Source organism: Neofelis nebulosa, chromosome 16 (genome assembly GCF_028018385.1).
Source record: "Neofelis nebulosa isolate mNeoNeb1 chromosome 16, mNeoNeb1.pri, whole genome shotgun sequence".
Lineage (NCBI taxonomy): Eukaryota > Metazoa > Chordata > Mammalia > Carnivora > Felidae > Neofelis > Neofelis nebulosa.
This window is the reverse complement of record NC_080797.1, coordinates 28,747,426-28,763,290: the sequence shown is the minus strand read 5'-3', so window position 1 is coordinate 28,763,290 and position 15,865 is coordinate 28,747,426. Positions and strand designations below refer to the sequence as shown.

The 15,865-nt window shown below is 40.8% G+C and overlaps 1 protein-coding gene across 2 annotated transcripts in view; it reads left to right on the top strand.

Annotated features, from left to right (window-relative positions):
* Positions 1-15,865, top strand: part of MAP3K3 (mitogen-activated protein kinase kinase kinase 3) — a 61,295-nt gene that overhangs the window by 19,343 nt on the left and 26,087 nt on the right. Inside the window, exons 3-6 of one of the 2 annotated variants that reach the window (XM_058705235.1) lie at positions 3,643-3,683; positions 9,092-9,191; positions 11,202-11,228; positions 13,746-13,859. In XM_058705235.1, coding sequence (XP_058561218.1) covers positions 3,643-3,683; positions 9,092-9,191; positions 11,202-11,228; positions 13,746-13,859 — 282 coding nt within the window. The remainder of the gene's footprint in view (positions 1-3,642; positions 3,684-9,091; positions 9,192-11,201; positions 11,229-13,745; positions 13,860-15,865) is intronic. The other variant, XM_058705237.1, reaches the window with a different exon arrangement.

Genomic DNA, 15,865 nt, shown 5'->3' with positions numbered 1-15,865 from the left:
ATTGGTTAACTAATTGTAATAAAAACAAATGTACTATAGTAATGTATGATGTTAATAATAGATGAAACTGTTTGGTGGGAGGAAACGTATGTGGGATCTGTTTGCTCAATTTTTCTGAAACTCTAAAGCTGTTCTAGAAACAGAATCTGTTAATAGAAAATACTAACAGTGCAAAAGCTACACCATGGTGTGCTGGACTGTGAGCAGCAGCAGGTGAAAGGCTCTGGTAGCCCCCCTGTGGGGGCAGACAGGTTTGCAGACTTCGGTGAGCGCTCGGGTACTCCCGAGCCAGCTGTGGGACCAGAGAGTGTAGGCAGCTGGAGGTGGCACGTCCGTGTGCAGCGGCATGTCGGGGCACTGTGCTGTGGAGGGCCCTTGCCATGCTAACTGTTCAGCATTCCAGGGAAGGAGAAAAAGAGGACAGACAACTGCTGTCACCTGTGTAAACCTCAAATCCACACAGTAACTTTCTCTGCAGCACTGCCCCACCTTTCTGCTTGCACATGCCTGCACGTGCACACACACACACACACGCGCGCGCGCGCGCGCTCCCACTCACCTAGAGTGCAGACCAGATGGGGCACGGTGCTTTTCCATTCTACTTCCTCCATCCCCATCTACTCACAGCCTCAGCCAAAGCATCCCCTACTGGCTCCCCAGGCCCCATAGCTTGCTGCATGATTGGTACCTCAGTGTCCTGGTTCTGACTTCATTATTACTCCCATCTCCTCCATGAGTTCCAAGAAATAAGGTCCCATTGAAGCTCTGCGTCTGTGAGTAAAATAAACCTCCTTTTTTTTTTTTTTTTTTAATGTTTATTTATGTTTGAGAAAGAGAGAGAGAGAGAGCGATAGCAGGGGAGGAGCAGAGAGAGAGAGGGAGAAACAGAATCCGAAACAGGCTCCATGCTCTGGGCTGTCGGCACAGAGCCCAATGCGGGGCTCGAACTCATGAACCATGAGATCATGACCTGAGCCGAAGCCGGACGCTTAACCAACTGAGCCACCCAGGCGCCCCAAAATAAACCTCCTTTGCCTGTGTGACACTTAAGTTGTGGCAAAACATGATGGTTAAGAGCTGGACTTCCAGGGTTTGAATCCTGGCTCTTTAAAGCATGGTGACCTTGAAGGAACTTATTTAACTTTATTGTCACTCAGTTTCTCCTGTAAAATAGGGACAATAATAGTATTTGTTGTGAGGATTTGCTTAATTGATACATGTAACAGGCTTAGAACAAGGCTTAATACATAGTAAATGTTGAGTAAATGTTAGCTATTGTCATATACTATTAATGGATGAAGTGGTCTACATGTTACATTAAAGAGTGAGAGGGCAAGATCAGAGCTGTGTTTTGAAGAGTTGTCACATTGCAGGTCAGCAGAGCGGGAGCTTTGCCATCCACTGTTTAGTATATGAACTTTTCAGGGACATGAAGCTCTTTGACCCCCAATTCCACCTTGTCTTTAAAATAATGGGATAGAGGGTGGCATTATTATATTTTGATTCAATGATTCTCAAGCTGTGGTCTAGGGATCCCTGGGAAGTTCCCAAGAACTTTTCAGGGGGTCCGTGAGGTCAAAACTATTTTCATATTAATACTAAAATGTTACTTGCCCTTTTTACCCTCAATCTCTTAAGAATGTACAGTAGAGTTTTCCAGCGGCTGCATGATACGTATTATCACAACAGATTAAAAGCAGAAGTTGACATGAGAATCCAGCTGTCTCCTATTAAGCCATGCATTAAGGAGATTTGTATTCTGTCACTAAACTCTAAAAATATAGTTCTTTTTTATAACTGTGTTTATGTTAGCGTGTAATATTTTTTAAACTGTTTTAAAATGAACAAAATAAATATAAATTTTGTTTTAATTTCTAATGTGGCAAATATCAGTGGATACAATATATGCAAACAAAAGCTCTTTGAGGTCCTGAGCCTTTTTTTCTTTTAATTTTTTTAATGTTTTATTTTATTTTTTGAAAGAGAGAGACAGAGTGCAAGCGGCGTTTGGTGGGGAGCGGGGGGGGGGGGGGGGGGGTTGGGCAGAGAGAAGGGAGACACTGAATCCGAAGCAGGCTCCAGGCTCTGTCTGAGCTGTCAGCACAGAACCAGAGGTGGGGCTTGAACCCACGGATGCAAGATCGTGACCTGAGCCGAAGTCAGATATTCACCCGACTAAACCACCTCAGCCTTAAAAAAAAAAAAAAGTTTATTTTTGAGGAAAAGAAAAAGACATGAGTGGGGGAGGGGCAGAGAGCAGGGGAGAGAGAATCCCAAGCAGGCTCCACACTGTCAGTGCAGAGTCTGACACAGGGCTCAGTCTCAAACTGCAAGATGATGACCTGAACCGAAACCAGGAGTCAGAGGCTTAACCAACTGAGCCACCCAGGTGCCCTATCCTCAGTCATTTTTAGGATGTAAATTAGAACCACTCGTCCAGTTCAGTGGACTATAAGAGAATTCTAGCTTTCTCATCTCTTGGGAAAAAGAAGTTCTTTATGTACCCACCCCACCTTTCGCATTCTGTCCTGTTTCTGTCGACTTCTCTGTCTGCTCTGTGTTTCTCATCTAAAGATACTCTGAAACTTTCTTCTTTCTTCCAAGCCACAGCCTATTAATTTCTCTTTCTCAGTATACTTTTCGCTCACTGTCCACTCTTCCTTTCCTCCATCTCTGTTAATTTGTTGGTATCCTGACAGGCTTAGTTTTATTTTTTCACGATACGTGTTCTTTTCTTCTGTAATATCTCTTCCCTTTTCCTGCCATTTTAAACTCGCTTGCTCTTTACAGTATTTCTTCCTCCTTGATTTGTTTCTTAACATTCTAATGCTTCTACTTCCTCCTATTTCTGACGTTTACGCTCAATTCTGTTCTCGCTCAATCCATTTAATAAATATTGGCACAAATATTAGATACCATTTCCTTTGCTTGTCACTGGTAGTACAGAAACAAGATAGACATGGTCCATAGGGTACCCATAGCTACCCATGATAATCAGTTAAGACAAATCTGGAGACACTTCTAAGGTAACTTGTCCAGGGTCCTGCTTTATGCCACCAGGGGTAGTCTTGCAAGGGTCATGGAAATCCATTGTAACAGCAGCAACCGCATGTCTACTATGTATGAGGTATCTTGTGTATATTATGTTGTTTAGTTCTCATAGCTCTTCAAATCAGCTATGTTTAGCCTCACTGTACACATGGAAAACTAAGATTCATAGAGCATAAGTAACTTGCTTGTGGACTTATAGCTAGGAAGTATCCATCCCAAGATTTCTCTTTCTCTTCAGTCATATCAGCCAAGAAGGAAAGGTGTCCTGGCCAGGAGGTGATATGGTAGGAGAAACTCCAGAGCCAGTTGTAGAAATAGAGTGTATGAACTTAGAAATGACATGTCAGCATAGCAGCTGAGCTGGGCAGCCACTTAGAGATCTTGTCCTAAGAGCTTTGTTGCCCCTGAAGTTAGAACTCAAAGGCTACAAGGTGACTTGTATGAGGAATGCGTATGAGGTAGAGACGCTGTAACGGGAGCCATCAGGGATGTTTGCCTAAGGTTGCTAAAGGACTACCTGAAGCTTACCTGGGAATGGCAGGATAACACATGCCAGAGAACCCGCTAACCTGTCTATCATTCCTTTGACAGAGTGACGTCAGAATCAAGTTTGAGCACAACGGGGAAAGGCGGTAAGTCTGCCTTCTGATCAGTGGTTGTGTTCACGTGTGCTGCGGTTCTCAGAAAGCATCGAGCGTATGGAAGCTGTTTCCCTGGAGTGATCCCTGTGGGCTCCCTGGCTAGATGATGGGGTTGATTTGGCATAAAAGGGCAATTTTTACTTTTGGCTTGGCTTACCAATTAAACTTTATTTTTGGTCTTAGGAATGGAAGCCATTTCAACTGCTTTTACTGTTTTTACTCTTCTGCTATTATTCTGCTCCTGTGGGGTCCACCATTTTGCTAGGGGAGGAAGTCAGGACTCCAGCCCTACTCAGTTATGACTTCCAGATACACTGACATTGTGCCACCTGATAGCATCAGAAGGAGATCAGGAGGCGTCTGGGTGGCTCAGTCAGTTGAGTGTCCGACTCTTGATTTCCACTCAGGTCATGATCCCAGGGTTATGGGATTGAGCCCCATGTCAGGCTCCATGCTAAGTGTGGAGCCTGTTTAAGATTCTCTCTCTCTCTCGCTCTGCCCCTCTCCTCTCTCTGTCTTCCCTCTGCCCTCTCCTCTTCTCTCTCTCTCTTCCCTCTGCCCCTCTCTTCTTACCTCTCTCTCTCTCTCTCTCAGAAAATAAAAATAAAAAATTAGTTAAAAGAGGATCAAGATTCTCCTGTGATGTGGTGCTATTTCCAGCCCAGTAGAGTGGCCCTGGCCCCTGGCTTTGTCCACCTGATGGGCCAGGTTAGTGACTTGGAAGTTTCTTTATAATGTGTCAGGGTCATGGGAAGCTGCATCAAGTCTGTCAGTTGTGAAAGATTTCAGATCATTTGAGGACATAGAAAGAGGGAGTTTTTCAGTCTATATTCAGTATCTTACCTTGTTAGGGAAGTGAAAGTAATGTTATGAAACCCTTTTGTCCTTTCCTCCATTGTTAGTATTTAGTTTTTTGTAGGAAGCCAAGATAGAAGTTTTCAGTGGAGAAAAATAGGACTCCACTTAATTTCTAAAGTTATTTAAGGAAAAACTTATTTTTTTTAAACTCAACATGGGGCTTGAACTCACAACCCAACATCAAGAATCGCATGTTCTGACTGAGCCAGCCAGATGCTCCTTAAGGAAGAACTTTTAAATAAACTTTATTTTGAGAGAGAGACAGAGCATCCCAAGCAGGCTCCACACTATCAATGCTGAGCCCAGTGTGGGGCTTGATCTCACAACCATGAGATCATGACATGAGCTGAAATCAAGAGTTGGATGCTAACAGACAGAGCCACCCAGACGCCACTTAAGGAATAACTTTTGAAAAGCATACAGAACTCTGGTAATGGGATAATTGGGACCCTGTGCGTGCACGCATGTGGCATATATGTGCCTGAGTGTGCTTTTCAATATGTTTCCTGCTATTCCAGTCTCTCTCATTGATACCCCACTTTTGCCTTTGCTTTGAGCATTTGGAAACGTGAAGAGCAAACCCATGAGAATAAGCTCTTCCTATTAGATTAGTTCCACCAGAGGACATTAGTGCCTCCAAACATTGTTAGCACAAGTCCAGATATGTGGCTGCTGTTCTCCCTTAAAAAGATATATTAACAAGCCTGCAAGGTTGTCAGAGGTTGCCTGGTGGAAACACTGTGGTCTGCGGAGCCAGAGCCCTGCTACTGCGGTGTGTGTTCTAGGGCTGTTTCAGGCCTGGAGGGAGGAAAGTCTTCTGATTTCTGTCCCCAGCGGCTCATCCTGTGTCCTGCCAGTAGCAGAGAAGTTAAATTGTCACTTGATTGTTGCTGCTTTTCACACTTCTGACATGACTGGGTTTTGGAAGGATTGCCAAACTCAGACTGGCAGAGAGTTTTCAGAAGTAGATACAAAATCAAAAGCTCAATTGTGTTGGAGCCTAATTATGTGGTTACGCTCTCCTGAATTCCTGTTCCCAAAGTGGTATGTAGTTACAGTGAGCAGACTTACACTGAGAAACTGTATGTGTTTAGTTTCAGAGAAGCTGCCAGATCGAAACCACAAATATTTAAGGTGGTCAGGTAGGAATGGCCTTTCAAAGCCTGAACAGCAGAGTGTTGGTATCAAGATTTCGAAAACTGTGCATTCTCTTTTTATGGAGCTGTTTTCAGGAGCCATTGCATTTCACTGTTTGTGTACTATGTGTGGAATTGAGGACTTTTAAGTTGGTGCGGGGAAGCCAAGTTGCAGCTGCACTATGCCAGACAGCTCTGGTTTCATGTGTTTTATGTCTTAGGATTTTATAGAGAATATGATTGTGGGCTTTCTTTACTTTTTGCAGGGAATATGGATAGTATATATCTAAATGTTGTAGGCCCTTAGAGAATTAGAATGTACAGAAAAGAGGGAAGAAATAGTCTTTTTCCATTCACCTATGCTAAGTATGCATTCTGTTTCCCTTTGCTTTGGAAGGGTAGGGATCCGGCTCCTAACGCTTTTACCTTTTAGCCCCAGGAGGGCAGAAGAGGACTGTAGATTCAAACTCCTTCCCTTGGAAAGCTTCCCTGTCTGGACACTGGTGAGGGTGGTTGTCACAGGTGTCAGTCCCCTCTTTGAACCATTGGCTAAAAATGCCTACCACTCAGGGTGATGGCGGCAGCTTCGATCTTACCAACGCTGATAGTCCTGGTTTCTGATCTTGACTTTGGGGCTGCTTTTGAGGTTTTGAATGGCTTGTTGCCAGGCACAGTGCAGGAGAATTTATCTGAGCCTGATCCTTTTCTAATGGTGTGCTAGGGACATATGAATGGTCTCCTGGTATTTTATTCAGGAAGACTGGCCCCTGTTGCTGAGATGCTGATGAAGGAGGTATGATTTGCTATTAGGAATTAATGGAAAGCCATTCTCTCAAAAGTCTCCAGAAAACATCCATATCTAGATAACCCATATCTAGATAGCATTACACAGTATCATTCCTTGGCACAGTTGGTTTGAGGGAAAAAAAATACAAGGATTACAGTATGAATGGATTCCCAGGTGGGACATGAACTAATATATTCAATATAATTTCCAAAAATGAAAGGTGGTGATGGATAAAGGAAAAGTTATGGAGAAATTATCTTCCTGGGATGTTAGGCTTTGTGTGAAGGATAGACTGGTTGATAGAAGTATGCTATTAAGGTTGTCCAAAAGAACTTTCTGCTATAATGTAAATGTTATGTACCTTTGTTGTCCAGTATAGTAACCACTGGTCACATTGCCTTGTGGCTAGTGAGACTGAGGAACCAGTATAAAATTTAATTTTAATCAATTTGAATTTAACCAGCTGCATGTGGCTAGTGGCTACCACATTGAATAGTACAGTTCTAGGATGATGGAAGCTTTTATGCTGCCTACTTATTTGTGCCAGCCTGGCACAGAAGAACATTAAAGAAATTATCTGGTCAGATTCCATTAAAATCCAGTAGCTTAGATCCCTCTGTCCTGTGGTTTATTGCTTCTTACTCTGGTTATACCACTTCCCACTCTGGAGGAGCAGAGAAGATGTAAAAAACCACACACTTCTCAGCATGAGGAGGGCAAGAACTGGAGAGGCTCCATGGCTGAATACGGCTACTCTACCGAGCACTAGTCATATTTCGTCCAGCCTAGGCTACTAAGAGATGAAGGTGGTCTTGATATATATTTTCCCCATCACATTAAGCATAAATCATGCGTTTATCAGTCATTCATAACTCTTTGAATTGTCATAATATCCTTGTCTATGTTTCTGTTGGGTTGTTTGTCTTACTGATTTTGCATGGATTATTTTTCCAAGTTTGATATTTCTTAACTTTGTTGAGGGCTGATCATTTTGCTATCAGAAGTTTAAATTTTTGTTGTTAAATCTGCCTTCTTCCTCCTTGTCTTCTGTATTTTATATAATGCTTAGGAAGACCTTCTCCACTCCAATATTTTTTAATCCTATGCATTCTTCTGTATGTATGTATGTATATATACACACACACACACACACACACACACACACACACACACACACATACACACACGTAGAGAGAGAGAGAGAGGGAGAGAGAGAATATATGAGTTACTTTCTGATATTCTCTTGTTTTCACTTATCTCATTGTTTATTTTTATCTTAAGTATTTAAGTTGTAATGTATTGGGTTGGGCCCATATGACCGCTTTTGTACATCAAAAAATTGTTGACTACCAGCAGCATACAAAGGTAGAGAGAATGTTATACTGAACCCTTCTGAACCTGTAACCCAGATTTGATATTACCAATATTTTGTCAATTTTTTGTATATTTCATTCTTCTGTTTCATTCATTTTGTATGTTTAATCTGTCCCCAGTTTTAAATTTTGCTGTGATGTTTAATTGACAGATTCTTTTAACACATCTTTGAACAAGTTCTTAATCTACTCTGTATTTATAGACATTGTTTTTGGGGGGCACCTGGGTGGCTCTGTTGGTTAAGCGTCCGACTTCGGCTCAGGTCATGATCTCATGGTTCGTGAGTTCGAGCCTTGCATCGGGCTCTGTGCTGACAGCTTGGAGCCTGGAGCCTGCTTCAGATTCTGTGACTCCCTCTCTCTCTGCCCCTGCCCTGCTCGTACTCTGTTTCTCTCTCAAAAATAAATAAAACATTTTTTAAAAAGTTGTTTTTTGAACTGACCTAATGAGTTTCTCTAGAAAAGTGTCAATATCAGCACTACTTATATGATCATATGTGTCACTTGTTTAAAAAAAACTTAGGCATGTAACCAACTCAAGGGAAATTCTTTTGACTCTTAGGTAGGAAATCTCAATTCTGAAGATAATCAGCATTGAGATTCCTCTGGCATCAGCAGTGGATAAGACCTTTCAAGTCCTGGAGTTGAGTCATTTAGGAGTTAAGACCATGTTTTCAGGACCACTGCTCCAGTCTCCAGGTTTTCTTCCTAACAAGAGTGTTTAGAACCTAATGTTTAAATCCAGATGTCCTGCTTTTTTTCTTTTTTTAAGTTTATTTATCTATTTTTGAGAGAGACAGAGATCATAAGCAGAGGAGGGGCAGAGAGAGAGGGACAGAGGATCCTAAGCGGGCTCCATACTGACAGCAGAGAGCCTAATGCGGGGCTCCCACTCACGAACCGTGAGATCATGACCTGAGCCAAATTCGGATGCTTAACTGACTGAGCCACCCAAGCGCCCCAGGTGTCCTGCTTGGATACTGAACTGTCATTGATAGAAAGATCTGAGCTGAAATGGTAGAACAATTATTGGGACTGAGCAATGTTTGTGATGCTCAGGAGAAAGGTAAAAAAAAAAAAAAATAAAGTAGGTAAGAGAAGAAAAGAAAAAATAGAAAGTCAAACTGTATGAAGGAGAAAAAGAGAATCCTATGTTTAAAAGAACAGGAAGATATTCAGAAGTCCTAGCTTTCCAAATCTGACTTTTAAAATATACAATTAACGATGCTTCCTATTCCTTTTCAGAATTATAGCATTCAGCCGGCCTGTTAGATATGAAGATGTGGAACACAAGGTGACAACAGTGTTTGGGCAGCCTCTTGATCTTCATTACATGAATAATGAGGTAAGAAAGTAGATGGATGGTATGGAGACAAGATGGGGTGACAGCTGACTACCTTTTTCTTTCTCCTTAACTGCGGATATTTTAGTTTGTTCCTCTAATATCATCTGCAGGTTTTCCTTTTCTGGAGCCTCTTTTCCTTAATTTCAATAATTCTGGGATTTCTGGTTTTTGCTACATGGGGGATTCCATAGCTACTTCCATTCTGCCTGCTCAGTCAGTGGTGGTAGTTCTAATACTCCATGGTGGGAACAGGTACGGTACTGGGGCCAGGATGTATATTGTCTCTGTTATGTTTTGTAGCTTATCTTTTTCTTTCCAGCACAACCTTAACAAGAAGCAGAGGTTTAGGAGGGGCTGGAGAGGTGTGGAAAACTGGTGGGTAGTTCCTCTATTGACAGTCATAAATACTGGACTCTTCTCTCAAAGTTTAACTCCCAAGTGTAGTTTGTTTCCAAAGTTAGCACCTACTCAAGTGATTTCTTTAACTCTTCTTCCTCCTGTCCCCTGCCCTTCCTTCCAGTTCTTATTTTTTCATACTTTGTCACCCAGGAAGGGATTCTTTTGAGTGTCAGTTACTTGGCTGCTTTCCCAGCTCCAAGAAAGGTACTAGAGGCTACAGTCTGCTTGGGCTGATGCTTTGCATTAGTCTGAGAGGCAGTGTGTTGGTGCCTAGTAAAAAGCGTGCATCTTGAGGGAATTGAATTGGGGGACAAGACAAGAAAGCTGGACAACATCCTGGCTCTTTGAGAATTGGGTCCTTACTGTGTAGTTTTGTTTTATTGGTTAAAGAGTGAAGAATCTCCTCCATAAAGCAACCCAAGTGTCCATCCATCCATCAATAGATGAATGGATGAAGAAGATATGGTATATATAGAGAGTGAAATATTACTCAGCCATAAAAAAGATGAGATCTTACCATTTGCAACAACATGGATGGACCTAGAGGGTGTTATGCTAAGTGAAATAAGTGAGACAGAGAAAGACAAATACCATATGATTTCACTTATATATAGAATCTAAAACACAAAACAAATGAATAAATAAATGAAAAACAGAAACAGACCCATAAATACAGAGAACAAACTGATGGTTATCAGAGGGGAGAGGTAGGCAAAATGTGTAAAGGGGGTGAGAGATACAAGCTTCCAGTTATGGAATGAGAAGTCATGGGGATAAAAGGTACAGCAGAGGGAATATAATGGTATTGCAGTAGCGTTATATGGCAACAGATGGTAGCTACATTTGTGGTGAGCACAGTATAACATACAGACTTGTTAAATCAGTGTGTTGGACACCTGAAACTAACGTGACATTATGTGTCAACTATACTTTAAAAAATAAAAGCAAAAAACCTTCAGCTGGAGGAAAAAGGAATTTCTTCCACAATTTGGGGCTGACATCTATAGGGGCTGAGATTTGTTGGCTAAAACCCCCCAATCCCCTTTTATACAAAATATACAACTACAATTGGGTATGTTGCCCAATAGCTAACAAAAATAAGACTGTCTGATCTTTTGTTTTTTTTGTGACAAATTTTAGAAATACAGCAGATTTGGAAAATAAACCACTAGCTCTATAGTTAATAAGTAATGCAGATGAACTTTTAAAAATTGCAGCTCAAGCTTCAGTCACTGCATAGAAAGCAAGGCTGGAGTCTGCCAGCTAATCAGCATTAAAGAAGGTATTCTTTAGTGAGGAAAGACTTTACTGAATGATTTAGTGCTCATTTCTCTTTCCATTAAGAATTCCACATGTCCCAAAATCCATTTTCAAATTCTTTGGGCAATAAAGTGGCTTCCCAGAATGTTAGTCATTCCTTTATTTAAATATTTATGCAGATGTTAATTCTAAAGCCAAACATAATTAGTAGTTAGTAATTATTTTAGATGATGCATGTCTTTCCATGCTCTGCTAATGTGAATGACCGAGAATTGACTAGTTTACATTTTATTAATTTAAAAATCCCTCAACCTTTTTCTTTTCTTTGCCCTCTAAACCTTGCCACATCAGGATTTGAGAACCACATGTGAGAAATCGGTTGGTATTTTATTTTATGTTTACTTATTTTTTTAATAGCTTTATTGAGGTACAATTTACCCACCATAACATTTACCCTTTTAAGCTGTACAATTCAGTGGTTTTTAATATATGTACAGAGTTGTATAACCAACACTACTATCTAACTCCAGATACCCCAAAGAAAAGGCCTGTATCCATTAGCAGTCACTTCCTATCCCCTCCTCTCCCTAGCACCTGGCAGGCAAACACAAACCTACTTTCTGTCGCTTTGGATTTGCCTGTTCTGAACATTTCATATACATGGAATCATATAATATGTGGCCTTTTGTGTTTGGCTTCTTGCATTTAACATAATGTTTTCAAGATAATAATATTCCATTGTATGGATAAACCACATTTTGTGTATCCATCTGGATACTGGAATTGTTTTCACTTTTTTGACCATTATGAGTAATGCTGCCATAAACATCTGTGTACACATTTTCATATGCACGTATTTTTTTCAGTTCTCTGGAGTATATACCAAGGAGTAGAACTGTTGTCTTACGGTAACTCTATGTTATCGTTTTGAGAAACTGTCCATCCTTCCCATATCCACTGTACCATTTTACATTCCTACCAGCAGCATAGAAAAGTTATAATTTCCCTATGTCCTCATCAAGACTTGTTACTTTTTGGGTTTTTGCATATCTGTTTTTTAAATTATAGCCATCCTAGTAGGTACGAAGTGGTATCTCATTGTGGTTTTAATTTGCATTTCCCTAATGACTAATGACATGGAGTGTCTTTTTGGTGCTTATTGGCCATTTGTCTGTCTTCTTTGGGCGATGTCTATTCAAATCTTTTGTCCATTAGGAGAATTGGATTCTTTGTCCTCTTACTGTTGAGTTGTAAGAGTTCTATATATATTCTGGATACTAGACCCATATCATACTTTTGCACAATTGTAGTTTGTTTGTTTGTTTGTTTAAGTTAAAGCCTACTCCAGTTATTTCTTTATCTCTCTCCACCTCCCACAACAGTTCTTGTTTATTCATACTTTGAATGTTACAGGAAGGAATTCTTTTACGATGTGGTAAGATTTGCAAATTTTTCTCCCATTCCATGAGTTGTCTTGAAATTTTATTTTATTTTATTTTTTATTTATTTATTTTAAGCAATCTCTGCTCCCCACATGGGGCTCAAACTCACAACCCCAAGATCATGAGTTGCATGATCTTTTGACTGAGCCAGCCAGGTGCCCCTTGAAATTTTATTATTATTTAAAAAAAAAAAAATTTTTTTTTTAACGTTTATTTATTTTTGAGACAGAGAGAGACAGAGCATGAACGGGGGAGGGGCAGAGAGAGAGGGAGACACAGAATCTGAAGCAGGCTCCAGGCTCTGAGCCATCAGCCCAGAGCCCGACGCGGGGCTTGAACTCACGGACCGCGAGATCGTGACCTGAGCTGAAGTCGGACGCTTAACTGACTGAGCCACCCAGGCGCCCCGAAATTTTATTTTAAATTCTGTTCTTGCTCTTTGTTTTCTCCTGGCCTAGAATTTAGTGTTGCCATCTCCTTTTATTATAACATGGGAACTGAAGAAATGAATTGGACTTTTGCTTGATTTTGTGTTTGCCACAAACGTGTAAGATCTGACATTTGCTGGGTCCTAGGCAAAGTGTACTTTTGCATTTTTTAATACTAAGTACTCCTAGTGTCCTCTGCATTTAACAGCAAGTGAGACTTATCCATACCCTCAAGGGCGATCTCTTTAATACTTCAGGGGAATGAAAACAGAGGAAATTGTTTCTGAATTCTAGTCACTGATTTTTATCTTTAAACGTTAAGATATTAAACTCTGTTATGTGGCCTAAATTCGTGTTCTTATTTGAGTAACAGTTTTCATCCTCTGCCTATCCCCCTCCTCCTCCTATGCCTTCTCTGCTTGTTGTGTTAATTGTAGCACAGGCTAAGGTGAGATATTTAATTTATTTGGGAAGAAATATGGGGCTTTAACTGTTTAGGATTTGATGCTTTGGAGAAAAGAGAATTTTTAGAGAGGAAGCTCTTCTCAGAAAGTATCTTGAAACAAACTACTGATGTGTTGCACAGCATGGATAAACTCAGAAACATTAAGCAAAAGAAGCAGATACAAAAGACTATGAACTGAATTGAACATGTATGAATTAATAGGATTCCATTTATGTGAAATATCCAAAAGAGGTAAATCTACAGAGACAGAGTAGATTCATAGTTGCCTGGGGCTACAGGTGGGAAGAAGGAGTGACTGTAAATGGGCACAAGATCTTTTTGAAACAATGGAAATGTTTTAAAATTGAATTATGATGATGGTTGCACAACTTTGTAACTTTACTAAAAATTATTGAATTGTACACTAAGGAAAAGAAAAAATACCTAGATGGTTTGAATTAATTTTACGACCCCATACTATCCAATTAGATTGTTTTCATTCAGGTATTTTTTTTAATTTAGCCTGTTTCTAAACTAAAGACATATTTTATGATTCCCTTTTTCTGTGTCTTTGTCCCAGCTTTCCATCCTGCTGAAGAACCAAGATGATCTTGATAAAGCAATTGACATATTAGACAGAAGCTCAAGCATGAAAAGCCTTAGGATATTGCTGCTGTCCCAAGACAGAAATCATGTAAGTAGCCCCTCTGATGACCTGGCGGCTGGACAGAGGGCAAAACTTGCTGTGCTTTAAGAGTTCACCTGGTTTCCTTGACAGAATTTTGTATTCCTCAGCTGCTGCTAAAGCAAGCAAGCACATACGTGGAGCCCAGCACAGCCCACTGTGCCAGTGGCCAGATAGCAGTTTGCATGTGATTTCACTGTGAAGTCAAGTCACCTGTGTTAAAGTTGCAGCTAAAGGTTACTTGGCTTGTGGCATGGGAGGAAGGAAAACATTTATGATTAAAGAGAAAATTCTTTTTCTCTATATTTATGTTATTTCCATTTGATTTGGACCCTAACAAGAAAGATTTGATGAGGGTGAAGGTGCTTAGCGAAGGCTGCTAGGGATTTGAGACTATCCTGTAGACCTACTCTTACAACCCCTCAGCAACCGTGCCTGTCTCTTGAGATACATGTAGGAAACAAGCTTTCCCTTCTTTTCAATGGGAGAAAGGCCATGGAGTGGAGGGCCTCTTGTAACTTACCAGCCACTACCTTACCAAATGGCAGGCAATCTGCAGAGGCCGTCAGAAGTGAAGGATTATCCCTTGTTAACTTCTGTAAAAGGTCCCTGGGGGCCTACATTTCACAAGAATGATTGCAATCTGTCTGTCTTCTAATCACTGATTCCTGTACCAGTTTTCTTGAGATGCATGTTCCTAAAGGTTTCTTGGCACTCTTTCCTTTCCCTTTGCTCGAAGACAGCTAGCTGTGACATACCTTCATGAACACACCATACCAGGATGGAGTTTAGCTGGAATGGTGCTCATGCTGACCATTTATTTTTAAAAAGACGTATTGATATTGGGCTGTCCTACTGATTAGGGGGGAGCACAAGAGAATGCAGTTAGGAGGCCTTAGGAGGGGGAAGGGCAGAGAGAGAGGGAAAGAGAGAATCCCAAGCAGACTCCACGCTCACCAAAGAGCCCAACATGGGGCTCAATCTCACAACTGAGATCATGACCTGAGCCAAAATCGAGAGTTGGACGCTTAACCAAATGAGCCACCCAGGTGCCCCAAGAAGACATTTTCTAATATTATCGAAGTGTCCTTGTGATTGAGGATGGTCTTCTCTGTCTTTTTTCTGGCTTTGTGTTGGAAAATATTCTGAAATGAAGTATATCCTTTATTATTTTATTTTTCTGTTCAAGTTACTCACCTCCTCTTTATAGGCTTTATTTCTTTCATAGGATCCTATCATAGGATCTAAATTTAGCCTAGCACCCAGGGCTTATCACTGTCTACCCTTGCTTTCAACTCCCCAGTCTCATCTTTCCACATTCTTCAGCATACTCTCCCCTTTCTACAGTTCTTACTTTTTGCTCTTTCCCAGACCGTGGCTATTTTTACTATCTGGCTTGATTTACCTGCTACAGTTTGGTCAGTGTTTTTGCCTGAGCCATCTTGATTACTTTCTGTTCTTTTAGTCATTGGATATAATTTGTATACTTGTTTATAAGTTGCTTACTAATTCCCCTCTAGTTGTTGCATATTTGTACATGTTATCCCAAAAGATTATTAAGGTCCTTGAGAACAGGAGCTGTGACTTACTGTTTTGGAACCCTTCGCCACCCATCCTCTTAAGAAAACACAGTGAATGCTTCTTGATTATTACCAGAAGTCAAGCAGAAATCGTATTCAGCAAATCTTCTATATGGAAGAAGCTAGAATCGGGGTTTGGTTTAATGATGTGATTGCTTGACTGGGAGCTAGCACACTTGATCATGATCCCTCCATTCCCATGATGAGAAGGTATAGACAACTCGATCCTTACATCTACTTTCCCATCCATTAAGGGGTGTACATGGCTGCAGAGATTGATACAACACTGTGAGCTGCCTGAAAGATGACCATCTGAGCTCTGATACCCAAGGCATTGCATTGCATTAGATGTTGCATAAAATAAATGCCACACTGATGCCTCTCTTTCTTTCTTCTTTCTTTCTTTCCTTCCTTCCTTCCTTCCTTCCTTCCTTC